The sequence below is a fragment of the Schistocerca gregaria genome, chromosome 2 (assembly GCF_023897955.1).
Source record: "Schistocerca gregaria isolate iqSchGreg1 chromosome 2, iqSchGreg1.2, whole genome shotgun sequence".
Taxonomy (NCBI): domain Eukaryota; kingdom Metazoa; phylum Arthropoda; class Insecta; order Orthoptera; family Acrididae; genus Schistocerca; species Schistocerca gregaria.
Window position 1 is genome coordinate 595,213,341 of NC_064921.1, and position 16,683 is coordinate 595,230,023.

At 42.0% G+C, this 16,683-nt stretch overlaps 1 protein-coding gene across 1 annotated transcript in view; it reads left to right on the plus strand.

Moving 5' to 3' along the window:
• The window catches only part of LOC126336250 (nose resistant to fluoxetine protein 6-like), a 304,641-nt gene that overhangs the window by 160,354 nt on the left and 127,604 nt on the right, over window positions 1-16,683 (plus strand). Inside the window, exons 6-7 of the mRNA XM_049999743.1 lie at window positions 1,789-1,982; window positions 15,943-16,106. Coding sequence (XP_049855700.1) covers window positions 1,789-1,982; window positions 15,943-16,106 — 358 coding nt within the window. The remainder of the gene's footprint in view (window positions 1-1,788; window positions 1,983-15,942; window positions 16,107-16,683) is intronic.

Consider the following 16,683-nt stretch of genomic DNA (forward strand, 5'->3'; position numbering starts at 1 on the left):
TTGAATAATATTTAATATCATTTACTTAGGTTCTTATAGATGGTGAATGTACGCGTCCATTAAAGACCTTGAATAGCTTTCCCACGGCAGGCAGTGACAGATGCTCGTGTGTCTCTCTCAGTTAGGCTGCTAGATGTCAGCCCCGTAAGTTACATGCAGCAAGCTATCCTAGAACAAACGTTCGCTCGGAACAACTTGCGACGCTACAAACGCCGAATGCCGCCTGGTGGCGTTGCGGGAACATGACGCGATAACACACGGAGATATGGACTGCAAATGGGGAAATCCATTGAGATAAGCGACTTTGACAAAGGGGAGATCGTTATTAGACATAGTCTGTGAACGAGTATTGGAAAACGGCGAAGCTAGTCGAACATTCACTTACTACTGTATGAGCATCTACGGAAAGAGGAAGGAGGACAGTGAAACTACCGCTAGGTTAGGAGCCTTCTCTGCTCTTTGAAATAGGATAGATCGTGATCTGTGGTATCTCTACCGAAAGAGCACAATGCTGGCAACGGTGGTGCACGCGTAAATGTTCCGGAGTACACAATTTATTCTACATTGTTGAACATGGAGCTCCGCAGCTTACCACCCTACGTGTTCACATGTTGATCCAACGACGTCGTTAATTGCCATTGCAGTGTGCACGGGATTATCGGTATCAGAGCGTCGATCAATGCAAATATGTCGGCTCTTCGGGTGAGTCACATTTTTATTACACTAGGTCGCTAGTCGTCTGCGCAAACGCCGTCTTCAAGGTGAATGGCGGCTCGAAACGTGCAGCGCACCTCGGACGCAAGTTGGTGAGAGCACTATTCTGCAATGGGAGACATTCTGCACTTGCAATGGACCTTTGGTAGTAGTCTAAACCAGGTTGACAGCTGCGAACCACACGCTTCCCTTCATGCTTGATGTCTTTCATCAGTATAATTGTCCGTCTGTCGGAGCCAGAACCGTGCTACAGTGTTATCGGAGCCGGAGCCGTGCTACAGTGGTTTGAGCACCGTTATAGTGAACTCAAGTTGATGTTTAGGCAGTCAGATTCGCCTGATGTAGATCCTACGGAACCCATCTCGGTCGCTATTGGGCTCCATCACAGCGTGCACAAATCAGCGGCCCATTATTTAAGCGAATTATATGATCTGTGCGTGGACTTCTAATGTCACATACCTCCATGAACCCACCAAGAAACTATCGGAACCCTTATTAGCACTTTTAAGTGCACTGCACTCCTTGCATTTCGAAAATTTGTTGAGTGTTTTGAAAATTCACTTTTCCAAGTTTGTTGGCAGGAAACTGAGGATAGGTGGTTAACTGAAATTTCCTCATAGAGGGACTTCATTATTGCACTGATGTAGTTTGTAGACTAAATGCAAAGAAGTTGATCGTATTTAAAAGAGGTGTTAGGACTGAGTTCGTTTCGCATTCTCTACTTATGCCTCAAATATATCTTCCATAACGACGTAACAACATAGAAAAGAAATAGTTAATTTTTCGGTAGAGAGATGTATTTACTAACTTCTAATGGCAGTTGATTGCCTGCCGCACTGATATAAACAAAAATTAATATCTTAAAATCACAGCTAAATTGCTAATATTGTTGTTTTGCAGAGATGGGAAACAGCAGAATAATTACACAACCAAATAAAAGTTTATAGTTCAATATTCGTTGCTCGTTTGGGGCAACAACACTAACGTGCCGCAAGACGGGAGAGCACATTAATATGTTGACTTCATCTTGTAGTGATAATACCTTCAGCAGAAACAGTTACTGACTTTTCGCAGGTTTGGGCAGGCAGATTATGGAGTGCTTCTCAGTGCAGCGAAACTACCGACGGTTGACCATCACAAATAAATCGAATATGGATCTTGATGTATTCGGGTTCATGCGCACCTTTTCCTTGCTATGCATCATTGCTGGCCATCGGCTCCTCCACTACTGTGGCTTCCCGCTTTACAACGGAGAAGACGAAGACAAGGTAAGTAGCATGGCTTCCTATAGACTTTGTGATCAACATTAAAATGCAGAGATACTCTGGTTACATCATATTCGTTATTTTCTGAAAATAGCTAACACGGGTAATTGAGGACGTTTTATCTAATAGAGTCCAGTACATAGTTGTAGACGAGAAGTGTTTATCAGAGACAAGGGTACCGTCATGAGCATCATAGAGAGATGTGGTAGATCCGCGCTTGTTCTCTTAATGCATGAGCGAATTGACGAAAAGGGTTAGAAGCAATCTGTGGCTGTTTGTTGATGATGCATCTATGATTCCATCCCCCCCCCCCCGCCCCCGCGCCCCCCCCCCCCCGTCTTTTGATCTGCCTGGCATCTCTTCATCTCTTCTTCCTCAGGCAGTAATGAATTTGGATTAGTATCCTCAGTTTTTTTAATGGGAATCTTTATGTTGGTTCTGGGCAGTTAAGCAATTCAATGAAATGTGTGGAAAACTCCTTATAGTTTTCTTGACTGTTTAGAGCCAACTGCCCATTTCTTTCTTCAAGCAGAGAATTTATGACTGGCATCCTTTGAGCTTACTTTTGAAGTTCTTGTAGCAGTTTCTCTATTTCAACTAGTTGATCCTTCGCGTATTTCTTTTCGGTCTTTCTGATTAATCTGGCTGTCTCTTTCCTTACAGTCAGGATGTTTTATTGTGGTTGTCTTTGTCTTATCCTTAGGGAAACGGCTGCGAAGGAGGGAAAGGAATCCAGTGTGCACTCTGTATGCATACCGGAGGAGTTATTCCGGATGGGGAACGGGCAGTGATCTCTATACCAGCTGGATGTAGAAGTCTGGTCTCTGCGTATAGAACTGCAGCGTGTCTACAAATACACGTGATTTGCATCGTCCGCCATATTGCAGTTTGCCAAACAAATTTCCATCGTTCTGCATGTGACAAAGAATTTCATACTGATTTCTTGTCTTGAACTTTATGTCAACATATGATGTAATAGGCTGATGAAGGAGCAGAATTGAAATTTTTTTCTTTTCGTGTTCTAGTGACATTTCCTATCAGCCATGTTGTAGTTTGGCAAGAAACGAAATATGAGCATCTGTGGCTGGCACGATCAGATGGCTGATGTTCAACATCCAGGTAGTACAGAGATAACTGGGAACGGGTGATTCTGGATACCCTGAAGAACACAGGAGGTAGCAAAGTGGAAGTGGTGACTCATGTTGGCACTAACGATTGGGTGCAGCCAACTGCAAGTGGTAGCTCATGTTGGTACTAACGATTTGTGTCGATATGGATCTGAAGAGATTCTCTCTAGCTTCGGGCGGCTAGCTGAAGCAGTAAAGACTGCCAGCCTTGCTTGATGCGAGATGAAGGCGAAGCTCACCATCTGTAGCATCAACAGAACCGAGTGAACGGTGAAATACTAAATGTCTTTTTCCAAAGCTGTTTCACAGACGAAGACTGCACTGTAGTTCCTTCTCTACATTATCGCACAGATGACAAAATGGTAGATATCGAAATAGACGACAGAGGGATAGAGAAACAATTAAAATCGCTCTAAAGAGGAAAGGCCGCTGGACCTGATGGGATACCAGTTCGATTTTACAGAGTACGCGAAGGAACTTGCCCCTTTTCTTGCAGCGGTGTACCGTATGTCTCTAGAAGAGCGTAGGATTCCAAAGGATTGGAAAAGGGCACAGGTCATCCCCGTTTTCAAGAAGGGACGTCGAACAGATGTACGGAACTATAGACCTATATCTCTAACGTCGATCAGTTGCAGAATTTTGAAACACGTATTATGTTCGAGTATAATGACTTTTCTGAGACTAGAAATTTACTCTGTAGGAATCAGCATGGGTTTCGAAAAAGACGGTCGTGTGAAACCCAGCTCGCGCTATTCGTCCACGAGACTGAGAGGGCCGTTGACACGGGTTCACAGGTAGATGCCGTGTTTCTCGACTTCCGCAAGGCGTTCGATACCGTTCCAGACAGTCGTTTAATGAACAAAGTAAGAGCATATGGACTATCAGACCAATTGTGTGATTGGAGTGAGGAGTTCCTAGATAACAGAACGCAGCATGTCATTCTCAATGGAGAGAAGTCTTCCGAAGTAAGAGTGATTTCAGGTGTGCCGCAGGGGAGTGTCATAGGACCGTTGCTATTCGCAATATACATAAATGACCTGATGGATGACACCGGAAGTTCACTGAGGCTTTTTGCAGATGATGCTGTGGTGTATCGAGAGGTTGTAACAATGGAAAATTGCACTGAAATGCAGGAGGATCTGCAGCGAATTGACGCATGGTGCAGGGAATGGCAATTGAATCTCAATGTAGACAAGTGTAATGTGCTGCGAATACATAGAAAGATAGATCCCAGCTACAAAATAGCAGGTAAGCAACTGGAAGCAGTTAATTCCATAAATTATCTGGGAGTAGGCATTAGGAGTGATTTAAAATGGAATGATCATATAAAGTTAATCGTCGGTAAAGCAGATGCCAGACTGAGATTCATTGGAAGAATCCTAAGGAAATGCAATCCGAAAACAAAGGAAGTAGGTTAAAGTACGCTTGTTCGCCCACTGCTTGAATACTGCTCAGCAGTGTGGGATTCGTACCAGATAGGGTTGATAGAAGAGACAGAGCAGCGTGATTCGTTACAGGATCATTTAGTAGTTGCGAAAGCGTTACGGAGATGATAGATAAACTCCAGTGGAAGACTTTGCAGGAGAGACGCTCAGTAGGTCGGTACGGGCTTTTGTTAAGGTTTCGAGAACATACCTTTATCGAAGAGTCAAGCAGTATATTGCTCCCTGCTACGTATATCTCGCGAAGAGACCATGAGGATGAAATCAGAGAGATTAGAGCCCACACGGAAGCATACCGACAATCCTCCTTTCCACGAACAGTACGAGAGTGGAATAGAAGGGAGAACCGATAGAGGTACTCAGGGTACTCTCCGCCACACACCGTCAGGTGGCTTGCGGAGTATGGATGTAGATGTAGATGTAGAATCAGAGGCGCAGGCGGTTCTGTGAACGTGTATGTTGCAGGTTCCTCGCTTGCGCCATAGGATGGCGGGCTGCCGCGTAATGCTAAATGGGACAGGGGTCCACTACGCACCGGAAACGTCTACACGGGTAACGGGGGCTGTGTTGAGGGGACAGGACCGTTTTTTAGGTTAGAGGGTTTTTTGAAAGTGCAGAAAGTGTTTTAGTTTCGAATGGTGCAGGAAGAACACAAGAATAGCAACAATCAGTATTGTAGTTGTAAACTGTTGTAGCTCTGTTGGAAAAGAAGCAGGCTCCAAGTGCTAACAGAAAGCATCGAATCAAAAATCGTTCTTGTAAGGAAAATTCACCAAAACAGGAAATGAGTTCAGTCGAAATTTTTGCAGAGGACCTAACCGTGTTAAGACAGGATAGATTAAATACAGTTGGTGTTGGAGCGTTTATAGTTGTCAGAAGTAGTGTAACTAGTAGTAAAATTGAAGTACATGGTTCCTATAAGCTAGTATGGGCAGAGGTTATAAATGGCTCTGAGCACTATGAGACTTAACATCTATTGTCATCAGTCCCCTAGAACTTAGAACTACTTAAATCTAACTAATCTGAGGACGTCACACAACACCCAGTCATCATGAGGCAGAGAAAGGCAGAGACTATACTTGACAACACTAATAAATTAATAATTGATTTCTTTCACCCCCCCCCCCCCCCCTCGGCCGATTCAGATGGTCCAGTTGAACATTGAACAGTTCAAAGAAAACGTGAGTGTGATTTCAAATAGTTGTTGGTGACTTCAATCTATTCTTGATATGTTGGAAAAAAAATATATATGTAAAGCCGGTGGGAGGCATAAGATGTCATCCCAAATCTTACTGAATGCCTTCTCAGAAAATTATTTTGAATAATCGAAGTGTAAATGGTTATGAATACGTTCTTGACATCTTAGCAATAGATAATCCTCATAATATAGGGAACATAGTAACAGAGACAGGGATTAGTGACCACAATGTTGTGCTGGGTAGACTGAATACCATAATATCCAACATCATCAAAAATAAAAGCAAAATACATGTAATTAAAAAAGAAGATTAAAATTCGCTTCACACTCTCCTAAGAGACGGACTCCACTCTTCCAGCCTCACTATGTAAGCGTAGACCAGATTTATTTTAAATTGAAAGAAATAGTATCGATGGAAATTGAGAGATATATACCACATAAATTATTAAGAGATGGTGCTGATCCCCAGCGGTACACAAAACAGGTCACAACGCTGTTAGAGGAGCAACGGATAAAGCATGCCAAATTTAAAAAGTCACATAATCCCCAACATTGGCGAAGTTTTGCACAATCTCGAAATTTAATGCGAATTTCAATGCGAGATGCTTTAAATAGTTACCGCCACGAAATCTTTCTCGACATTTGTCAGAAAACCAAAAACAGAGTACGTATGTTATGTACAGCAGAGGCAAGAAGGAATCAATACCTTCATTCTCGATAACAATGATGTTATTGATGCTAGTGCCACTATAGCAGAGTAATTAAATACGGTTTTCCAAAATTCTTCCTTGGAATCGAGAACATTTGCCAATAGGAGGAACTTAGAAGGAGATATCCTGGGTGAAGTGAAGCAGCTTAAATCAATAAAGGCAAAGTAGACTGTATACCAATAAGGTTTATTTTGAAATATGGTGATACAATAGCTCGTTACTTGGCTATCAAATACAACCACTCGGGCGCGCGGAGAGGCCGCGCCGTTTGAGGCGTTATGTCACGAACTGCGAGGCCCTTCACGCTGGAGGTTCGAGTCCTCACAGACCTGTAACACTAACGTCGAGTTGACGTAGGATTTTAGAACATATTGGGGTACTGTGCTCGGCATTAGGAATCACCTCGAAGAAAACGATTTATTGACAAATTCATGGATTCAGAAAAATATCGTTTTTTTGAAACATAACTGGCTCTTTATTCTCCCGCGAGAACGAGAGGACGTGAAATTGATTTCGTATTTTTCGCTTTCCACAAAGTTTTTGACACGGTCCCTCAGAAGCGACTTCTAATTAACCCGCCTATGGAGTATCGGCTCAGTTGTGCGACTGGATTCGTGATTTCCTGTCCGAAAGGTCAGAGTTCGTAATAACTGACGGAAAGTCATCGAGTAAAACCGGAAGTAATATCTGGTGCTCCCCAAGGAAGTGTTACAAGCCATCTGTTTTTCCTGATTTACATAAACGATTAAGGAGTCAAGCTGAGCAGTCCTCTTAGATTGTTTGCCGATGATGATGTCATTTACCGTCTTGTAAAGTCATCAGATGATGAAAACGAATTGAAAAGTGATTTGGACAACATATCTGTATTGTGCAAAAAGGTGCACTTGAATCTAAGTAATGAAGTCCACATGAATACTAAAAGGAATCCGCTAAATTTCAGTTACACGAAACCACACAAATCCAATGGGTGTAAACTCAACTAAAAGCTTGGGGATTACAGTTAGAATAACTTACACTAGAACGATCACGTTTGTAATGTTGTGGGGATAGCAAACCAAAGACAGCGACTTATTGGCAGAACACTGAGAAAATGCAACACTTCTGCTAAAGAGACTGCTTACACAAAGGTTGTCCGTCCTCTTCTGGAGTATTTCTGTGTGGTGTGGGATCTGCATCAGATAAGATTTACGGTGGACGCCGAAAACGTTCAAAGCAGGACCGCTCGTTTTGTACTATCGCGAAATAGGGGAGAGAGCGCCACGCATATGAAGCATGAATTCGGATGGCAGTCAAAAAAATGGCTCTGAGCACTATGGGACTCAACATCTTAGGTCATCAGCCCCCTAGAACTTAGAACTACTTAAACCTAACTAACCTAAGGACATTACACACATTCATGCCCGAGGCAGGATTCGAACCTGCGACCGTAGCGATCGCGCGGTTCAAAACCGAAGCGCCTAGAACCGCTCGGCCACTCCGGCCGGCGGGATGGCAGTCATTAAAGACGTTTTGCGCTGCGGCACGGTCTTCTCATGAAATTTCAGTCACCAAATTGCTCCTTAGAGTGTGAAAATATTTTGTTGATGCCCATCTTCATAGGGGAAATGATCATTATATTAAAAAAGTGAAATCAAAGACCGCATGGAAAGATTTAAGTGTTCGTTTTTTTCGCGATCTGAGCGAGAAAACTGTAGAGAAGTAGCTTAAAGGTGGTTCGACGAACACTCTGCCAGGCACTTATGAATTGCAGAGTGATTATGAAGATGTAGGTATATTGCTGTTACAATTGTATGCATGCAGTTGAGTTTAAATTCATTCCACCAAGGGTTCTGTTTCTTTTTCTACAGAGGAATTAGTGTATGTGCTGTTTCGATGTATTTGCTGTTGGGTTATTGCCAGTTGTTTGTCTTCTGTCTCTCCTTCAACGCCTGGTGGATCTGCTAGTGTCAGATTCATGGGTGTGTGTGAAACTCTGAAGTTTTAAACGTAGTTTTGTTCTTAGCAGGTAACGACTGAATAAACGGTTGCAAGCTCTCTGACATAGACATTTATAATTTCTCTATACTTTCAATAAAAGATTGCTAAATGGTCAATTTGTAATCCAACGATGCGTGAGTTCGGTGATCTCCATTTCATATTGTTTGAACTGTTGCTTCTTGTAAGGTGTTGACATGATTTTAAGGTTTAATATCCTGAATAATTCACCCGTTGTCTAGGGGAAGCGTCTATGACTAGTCATCACAACGTTCTCGGCCCCGGGTTCGAAACCTGCCACTGCTTAAATTTTGTGTAAAAATCATCAGCAATGGCGACCAAAGACTGGGAGCGTAAGAAGTCGCCGTCATTCTGCCAACGGCTTTGTCAGAGAGGGAGGAGGACCGGACAGAGGTTTAGGGCACTCTCTTGCTCTTGGGGTGGGAAACTGCCCCTGAAAGGCAGAAGAATCAGCACTGATCAAGGGCTTGAGGATGCAGAAGGCATTGGAAACCACTGCATTGAATAATCATGACGTGTATCCACAGGGCATATGACTTTCAATTGGAAAAGTGAATGATCTCTCCATTAGCAAACATTCCGGACTAGTTCCCCATTCAGATGCCTGGTAGAGTACTGCCAAGGGTGAGGTTACCAAGAGAAAAAGTTTGAATAACCAACGTTATCAGGAAAAAAAATGGAGTTCTATGGATCGGAGCGTGGAATGTCAGATCCCTTAATCGGGCAGGTAGGTTAGAAAATTTGAAAAGGGAAATGGATGGGTTAAAGTTAGATATAGTGGGAATAAGTGAAGTTCGGTGGCAGGAGGAACAAGACTTCTGGTCAGGTGACTACAGGGTTATAAACACAAAATCAAATAGGGGTAAAGCAGGAGTAGGTTTAATAATAAATAGGAAAATAGGAATGCGGGTAAGCTACTACAAACAGCATAGTGAACGCATTATTGTGGCCAAGATAGATACGAAGCCCACACCTACTACAGTAGTACAAGTTTATATGCCAACTAGCTCTGCAGATGGCGAAGAAATTGAAGAAATGTATGATGAAATAAAAGAAATTATTCAGATAGTGAAGGGAGAAGAAAATTTAATAGTCATGGGTGACTGGAATTCGAGTGTAGGAAATGAGAGAGAAGGAAAAGGTGGATATGGATTGGGGCTAAGAAATGAAAGAGGAAGCCGTCTGTTAGAAGTTTGCACAGAGCACAACTTAATCATAGCTAACACTTGGTTTAAGAAACATGAAAGAAGGTTGTATACATGGAAGAACCCTGGAGATACTAAAAGGTATCAGTTAGATTATATAATGGTAAGACAGAGATTTAGGAACCAGGTTTTAAATTGTAAGACATTTCCAGGGGCAGATGTGGACTGTGATCACAATCTATTGGTTATGACCTGTAGATTAAAACTGAATAAACTGCAAAAAGGTGGGAATTTAAGGGAATGGGACCTGGATAAACTGACTAAACCAGAGGTTGTACAGAGTTTCAGGGAGAGCATAAGGGAACAATTGACAGGAATGGGGGAAAGAAGTACAGTAGAAGAAGAATGGGTAGCTCTGAGGGATGAAGTAGTGAAGGCAACAGAGGATGAAGTAGCTAAAAAGACGAGGGCTGGTATAAATCCTTGGGTAACAGAAGAAATGTTGAATTTAATAGATGAAAGGAGAAAATATAAAAATGCAATAAATGAAGCAGGCAAAAAGGAATACAAACGTCTCAAAAATGAGATCGACAGGAAGTGCAAAATGGCTAAGCAGGGATGGCTAGAGGACAAATGTAAGGATGTAGAGGCTTATGTCACTAGGGGTAAGATAGAGACTGCCTACAGGAAAATTAGAGACCTTTGGAGATAAGAGTACCACTTGTATGAACATCAAGACCTCAGATGGAAAGCCAGTTCTAAGCAAAGAAGGGAAAGCAGAAAGGTGGAAGGAGTATATTGAAAGGAGGATAAAAGATGAACATCAACAAAAGCAAAACGAGGATAATAGAATGCAGTCAAATTTAGTCTGGTGATGCTGAGGGAATTAGATTAGGAAATGATACACTTAAAGTAGTAAAAGAGTTTTGCTATTTGGGGAGCAAAATAACTCATGATGGTTGAAGAAGAGAGGATATAAAATGTAGACTGTCAATGGCAAGGAAAGCGTTTCTGAAGAAGAGAAATTTTTTAACATTGAGTATAGATTTAAGTGTCAGGAAATCGTTTGTGAAAGTATTTGTATGGAGTGTAGCCATGTATAGAAGTGAAACATGGACGATAAATAGTTTGCACAAGAAGAGAATAAAAGCTTTCGAAATGTGGTGCTACAGAAGAATGCTGAAGATTAGATGGGTAGATCACATAACTAATGAGGAAGTATTGAATAGGATTGGGGAGAAGAGAAGTTTGTGGCACAACGTGACCAGAAGAAGGGATCGGTTGGTAGGACATGTTCTGAGGCATCGAGGGATCACCAATTTAGTATTGGAGGGCAGCGTGGAGGGTAAAAATCGTAGAGGGAGACCAAGAGATGAATATACTAAGCAGATTCAGAAGAATGTAGGTTGCAGTAGGTACTGGGAGATGAAGTATCTTGCACAGGATAGAGTAGCATAGAGAGCTGCATCAAACCAGTCTCAGGACTGAAGACCACAACAACGACAACAACAACCAACGAAACAATAACGTTCTACGAGTCGGGGAAAGTGTGTCACAAGAGTACGGAAGCTAGAAAATGTAAAAAGGGAAATGTTCAGGCTCAGTCTAAATAAAGTGGGCGTCAATGAAGTGAAATGGAAATAAGACATGAATTTCTGGTGAGACTAATACAGGGTAATATCAACTGCAGCATAAAATAGTGGAACCGGAGTAGGGTTAGACATGAATAGAAACGTAGGACAGAGAGTGAATTACTGTGAACAGTTCAGTGATAGGTTTGTCACTATCAGAATCGACAGCAAACCAACACCGACAACGATAGTTCAGGTATACATGTCGACGTCGCAAGGTGAATATGAAGAGATAGAGGAAGTATATGAGGATATTCAAAGGGTAATAGAATGTGCAAAGGGAGATATGAAATGATCGTATGGCATTGTTGGTCGCGATGTCCCAGTCGGGTTTGGCGCCAAGTGTAAGTCTTATTTCAGCCTGCGTCACATTGGCGACTTGTAGCCGACGATAATGAAATGATGAGAGGACAACATAACATCCTGTCCCAGAGCGGAGAAAATCTCCAACCCGCCCGGGAATCGAGCCCGGGCCCAGTGAATGGGAGGAAAGCACGTTACCGCCCAGCTAAGTAGTGGACGTAAAGGGAGATGAAAATTTAATAGTCATGGATGACTGGCATGCAGTTATAGGGGAAGGAGAAGAAGAAATGGTTAGAGGAGAATATGGGCTTCGGACAAGGAATGAGAGAGGAGAAAGATTAATTGACTTTGCAACAAATTTCAGCTAGTAACAGCGAATACTCTGTTCAAGAATCACAAGAGGAGAAGGTATACTTGGAAAAAACCGGGTGATACGGGAAGATTACATCGTGGTCAAACAGAGATTCCGAAATCAGTTAGTGGATTGTAAGGTGTACTCAGGAGCAGATATAGACTCAGATCACAATGTAGTAGTGATGAAGAGTAGGATGAAGTATAAGACATTAGTCAGAAAGAATCAATACGCAAAGAAGTAGGATACAAAAGTGCTAAGGGATGACGACATACGCTTGAAGTTCTCTAAGGCTGTAGCTACAGCAATAAAGAATAGTCCAGTAGGCAGTACAGTTAAAGAGGAATGGACATCTCTAAAAAAGGCAATCACAGAAGCTGGAAAGAAAAACGTAGGTACAAAGAAGGTAACTGTAAAGAAACCATGGGTGAAAGCTGATCGATGAAAGAAGAAAGTACAAAAATGATCAGAGAAATTCAGGAATACAGAAATACACGTCGCTGAGGAAATAAATAAATAGGAAGAGCAGGGAAGCTAAGATGAAATGTCTGCATGCGAAATGTGAATAAATCGAAAAAGAAATGGTTATGAGAAGGACTGACTCATGGTTATGAGAAGGACTGACTCAGCATACAGAAAAGCTAAAACATCATTCGTCGAAATTAAAAGCAAGACTGATAACGTTAAGAGTACAGTGGGAAATCCACCGATAAATGCAGAGGAGAGAGCAGATGGGAGAAAATAGTACATTGAGGTCCTCTGTGAGTGGGAAGTATTATCTAATGAAATGATAGGAAAAGAAACAAGAGTCGATAGGGAGAATATAAGTATTAGATTCAGAGTGTAAAAGAGCTTTGGGCGACTTAAAAACAAATAAGGCAGAAGGGACAGATTCCATCGGAGTTTCTAAAACAATTGGGGGAAGTGGCAACAAAACAATTATTCACGTTGGTGTATAGAATATATGAGACTGATGATAGACCAGAGTGCTAATGTTGCGGTTGGTAATGGAACCAAGACCACAGAAAAATCGAGACATGTTCGTAGGACTTTTCGACCTGGACGGAACGTTTGATAATGTCAAGTGGCACAAGATATTAGAAATTCTGAGAAAAATAAACTTACGCTATAGGGAAAGACGGATAATATACAATACGTACAACAACCAAGAGTAAACAATAAAACTGGAAGACCAAGTGTGCAGATCAAAAAGGGCCTGAACTAGGGATGTAGTCTTTCGACCCTGCAGTTCAGTCTATACGTCGAAGAAGCGTGACGGAAATAGAAGAAAGATTCAAGAGTGAGTTTAAAATTCAGTGTAAAAGAATATCAATCTTAGGATTCACTGATGAAAACGGTATCCTCAGTGACAGTGAAGAAAAATTTCAGGACCTGTTACAGGAAATGAAGACGAAAATAATGAGAAGTGGTAGAAATGAGAAGACCGAGAAAGTAATCACGAAGTAGATGATGTTAAGGAATTCTGCTACCTAGGCAGCAAGATAAGCCATGACGGAAGGAGCAAGGAGGACATCGACAGCAGACTAGCACTGGCAAAAATTGCATTCCTGGGCAAAAGAAGTGTACTAGTGTCATACGTAGGTCTTAATTTGAGGACGACATTTCTGAGAATGTACGTCTGGAGCACAGCAGTGAAGCATGTGAATACAGTAGTGAAATATGAAATGTGAGAAAACCCTAACAGAAGATAATAGAAGAATTTGATATGTTGTGCTATAGAAGCATGTTAAAAATTAGGTGGGCTTATAAGGTAAGGAATAAGGAGGTTCTCCTTAGAATCGGCGAAGAAAGGAATATATGGAAAACACCGACAATAAGGAAGGACAGAATTATAGGAAATCTATTAAGATATCAGGGAATAACTTCCATGGTACTAGAGGGAACTGTAGTGTAAAAGCTGTAGGAAAGACAGAGAATGGAATACATCCAGCAAGTAATTGAGGACGTAGGTTGCAAGCGCTACTCAGAGATGAAGAGGTTGTCACAGGACAGGAATACGTGGCTGGCCTTCAACTAGTCTCCGCGCGTTGTAGGTGGTCTATTTACGTGCGGGGATTTTCCTGTTATCTTCCTGCAATTTCTTTCTTTGTCTAGGTGTGCACTGAAATCGATCGTAGTATTTTGACATGGTTTTGGGGAATTTTAGATTCTTTTACTTTCCCTGATGATTCTTGTACCTTTTTGCCGTTGGTTTTATTTTCAGTATTGATTGGCATCTGTGCACCAATTAGTGTGCATGTTTTATTTGGACACTTCAGGTTGATTGTCATTAGTGTGTTGTTTACAGCCTTTACATTTGCTATGGAGGTGACTGTCTTTCTCTGCTGCAAAAGCGACGCCTAAAAGCGACAAGTTTTTCATTATTCGTTTCTCCTTCTTACTTTTTAAAAGTCTCCAGCTCCAAAAATCTATTGCATCGCAGACAGTCTTATTTCTTGGTTTATCAGTATTTGTACGTTTTGTTCGTTTAACTTTTGCTATAGTTCATACAGCTTTTCTGCTCATAAGCAGTGTTTATGTTTAGTGCGGGGCGAAAGGTTCTGGTGTTTGGGCGAAGGTGGCCAGAAGAGTTGGACTCCCCTCTTTGCGTGTCAGTCCAGACCCCACAGAGTCCGACAGTCTGGTTGTACTGATCTTGACAGCAATGGACTGGGTGCCACCTGGGCTAAAAGTCTGTTTTCTGTTACGCATCCTGGTATCTGATTATCTCAAGCTCTGGAGCGAAGTCCAGCTTTTGGGATGGGAATGTTAGCTCCAGACAAAATGTCCAGCGGCACCTCTGGTGATGAGACGCTGACCACTTGGCCTGATGCTAAATGTCTGACGCAAAGTGAATTTGGCAGGATGCCTCTCCCGCCAACTCTGCGTATTGAAGGTCTTCATCAGTGCCTTCCCAGCTGTCAACATCACATATTGTAGTTAATCTTATTGTTGACATATTGGCTATTAGCTTCTACATTGTAAGATGAAAGAAAAATAACGCACCGCAAAGGATTTATCCGAGAGGGACGGAAATAGATAGATGTGACGCACATGTACAGACAGGCAAATGATTGCAATTTCAGAAAAACTAAATGATGCATTCAGGGGAAAGAGCTTCACAAAATGAGCCAAGTCAGTAATGCGTTGGTCCAGCACTGACCCTTGCGCAAGCAGTTATTCGGCGTGGCATTGATTGGTCTAGATGTTAGATGTTCTTCTGAGGGGCATCGTTCCCAATTTTGGCCAATTGGCGTATTAGATCGTCAAAATATCGAGATGGTTGGAGGGCGCTGCTCGTTATGCTCCACACGTTATCAGTTTGGGAGAGATCCCTCGAACTTTCAGGCCAAGGTAGGGTTTATGAAGCACTCTGGCAAGCAGTGGAAACTGTCGCCATGTGCAGGCGGTCATTAACCTGCTGAAATGAAAGCCCATGGTGGCTTGCCACGAAGGACAACCAAACGGGACGTAGAAGATCATCGACGTACCTCTGTGCTGTAAGCGTGCTGCCAATGACAAACGAAGGGATCGTGTTATGAAAAAGAAAGGAAAAAAAAAAACATAATTGTCGGGTCATAACACACGTGACAGACGTGTCCCACAGCGTCTCGAGACACATCTTCGTTGCTCATCGGTGCTCAGTTTGAAGCAAGACTTATTATTGAATGCTGTTCTTGGCAGATGCTCTTTCTCTTGAGTAAAGAATCCCATTTTTCTGAAATTATAATCATACTGTTTAAGATCGGTGATCCTAGCATTAATGTATTGTTTTTTCCATTCACTCTTAAAGAATTATGGGACAGTCCCACCATTAAGATCACGACCGATGCTTATTCTGCAGTCACCCAAATTGAGCTAATGTTCCCTTCCAGATTAACAAACATTTCATTTGTTCCAAAATCACAGCTTTAAAATATCTAATCTAAAATTATGTATGCCTATCACTTTCTTGTTAAGTGTTGATTTTCCCTCTGATTTAATAATTTCGTGGCATGTACTCATTAATCATCATTTTCCTCTAAAAAAACCGTTTTAAAAAACTTTCTTACGCTTTCAGCTGTTTCGGCAACCGGCTAGTATGTTGGTTGCCAACGGTGTCCTGTTTGTGGACATCTTTTTCACAATTGGTGCCATGACGATCACAAGCCCGCTCTTCCAGGCGCTTGATAAAGGAGCGAAATTCCATCAACTCTTTCTGGGAGTAATAAATCGATATGTGAGGTAAGACTTAGTTTATCCATCAATGATGGAAGTTGCTGTATTGACTTTGCGTGGATTTTACGCTTAATTTTGCTGCTTATCGTTGCGACGTGCATAATTCAGATCTATGATTTATACACGCATGGTCTCTGTCTCGCAAAACGGAGATGAAGCCTTTGAGTGTGGGCAGCAGTATGCAATACCCAGTTTACGCACCAGACATGTTTCTGTAGTCTACTCGTATGTAAACAAAACATCAGCGCAGAGGTCGAACGAAAAGTACTATCTCTTATTTATCTCATTTATATATGGTCTATGCTCGCCATGAACACACGTGATAACGAGCAAAATCAGTTTTTAGATAACAGGAAGGGAAAGGTGCAACAGATTCACCGATAATGTACCTAGTTGTTGTTGTGGTCTTCAGTCCTGAGACTGGTTTGATGCAGCTCTCCATGCTACCCTATCCTGTGCAAGCTCCTTCATCTCCCAGTACCTACTGCAACCTACATCCTGCTGAATCTGCTTAGTGTATTCATCTTTTGGTCTCCCTCTACGAATTTTACCCTCCACGCAGCCCTCCAATACAAAATTGGTG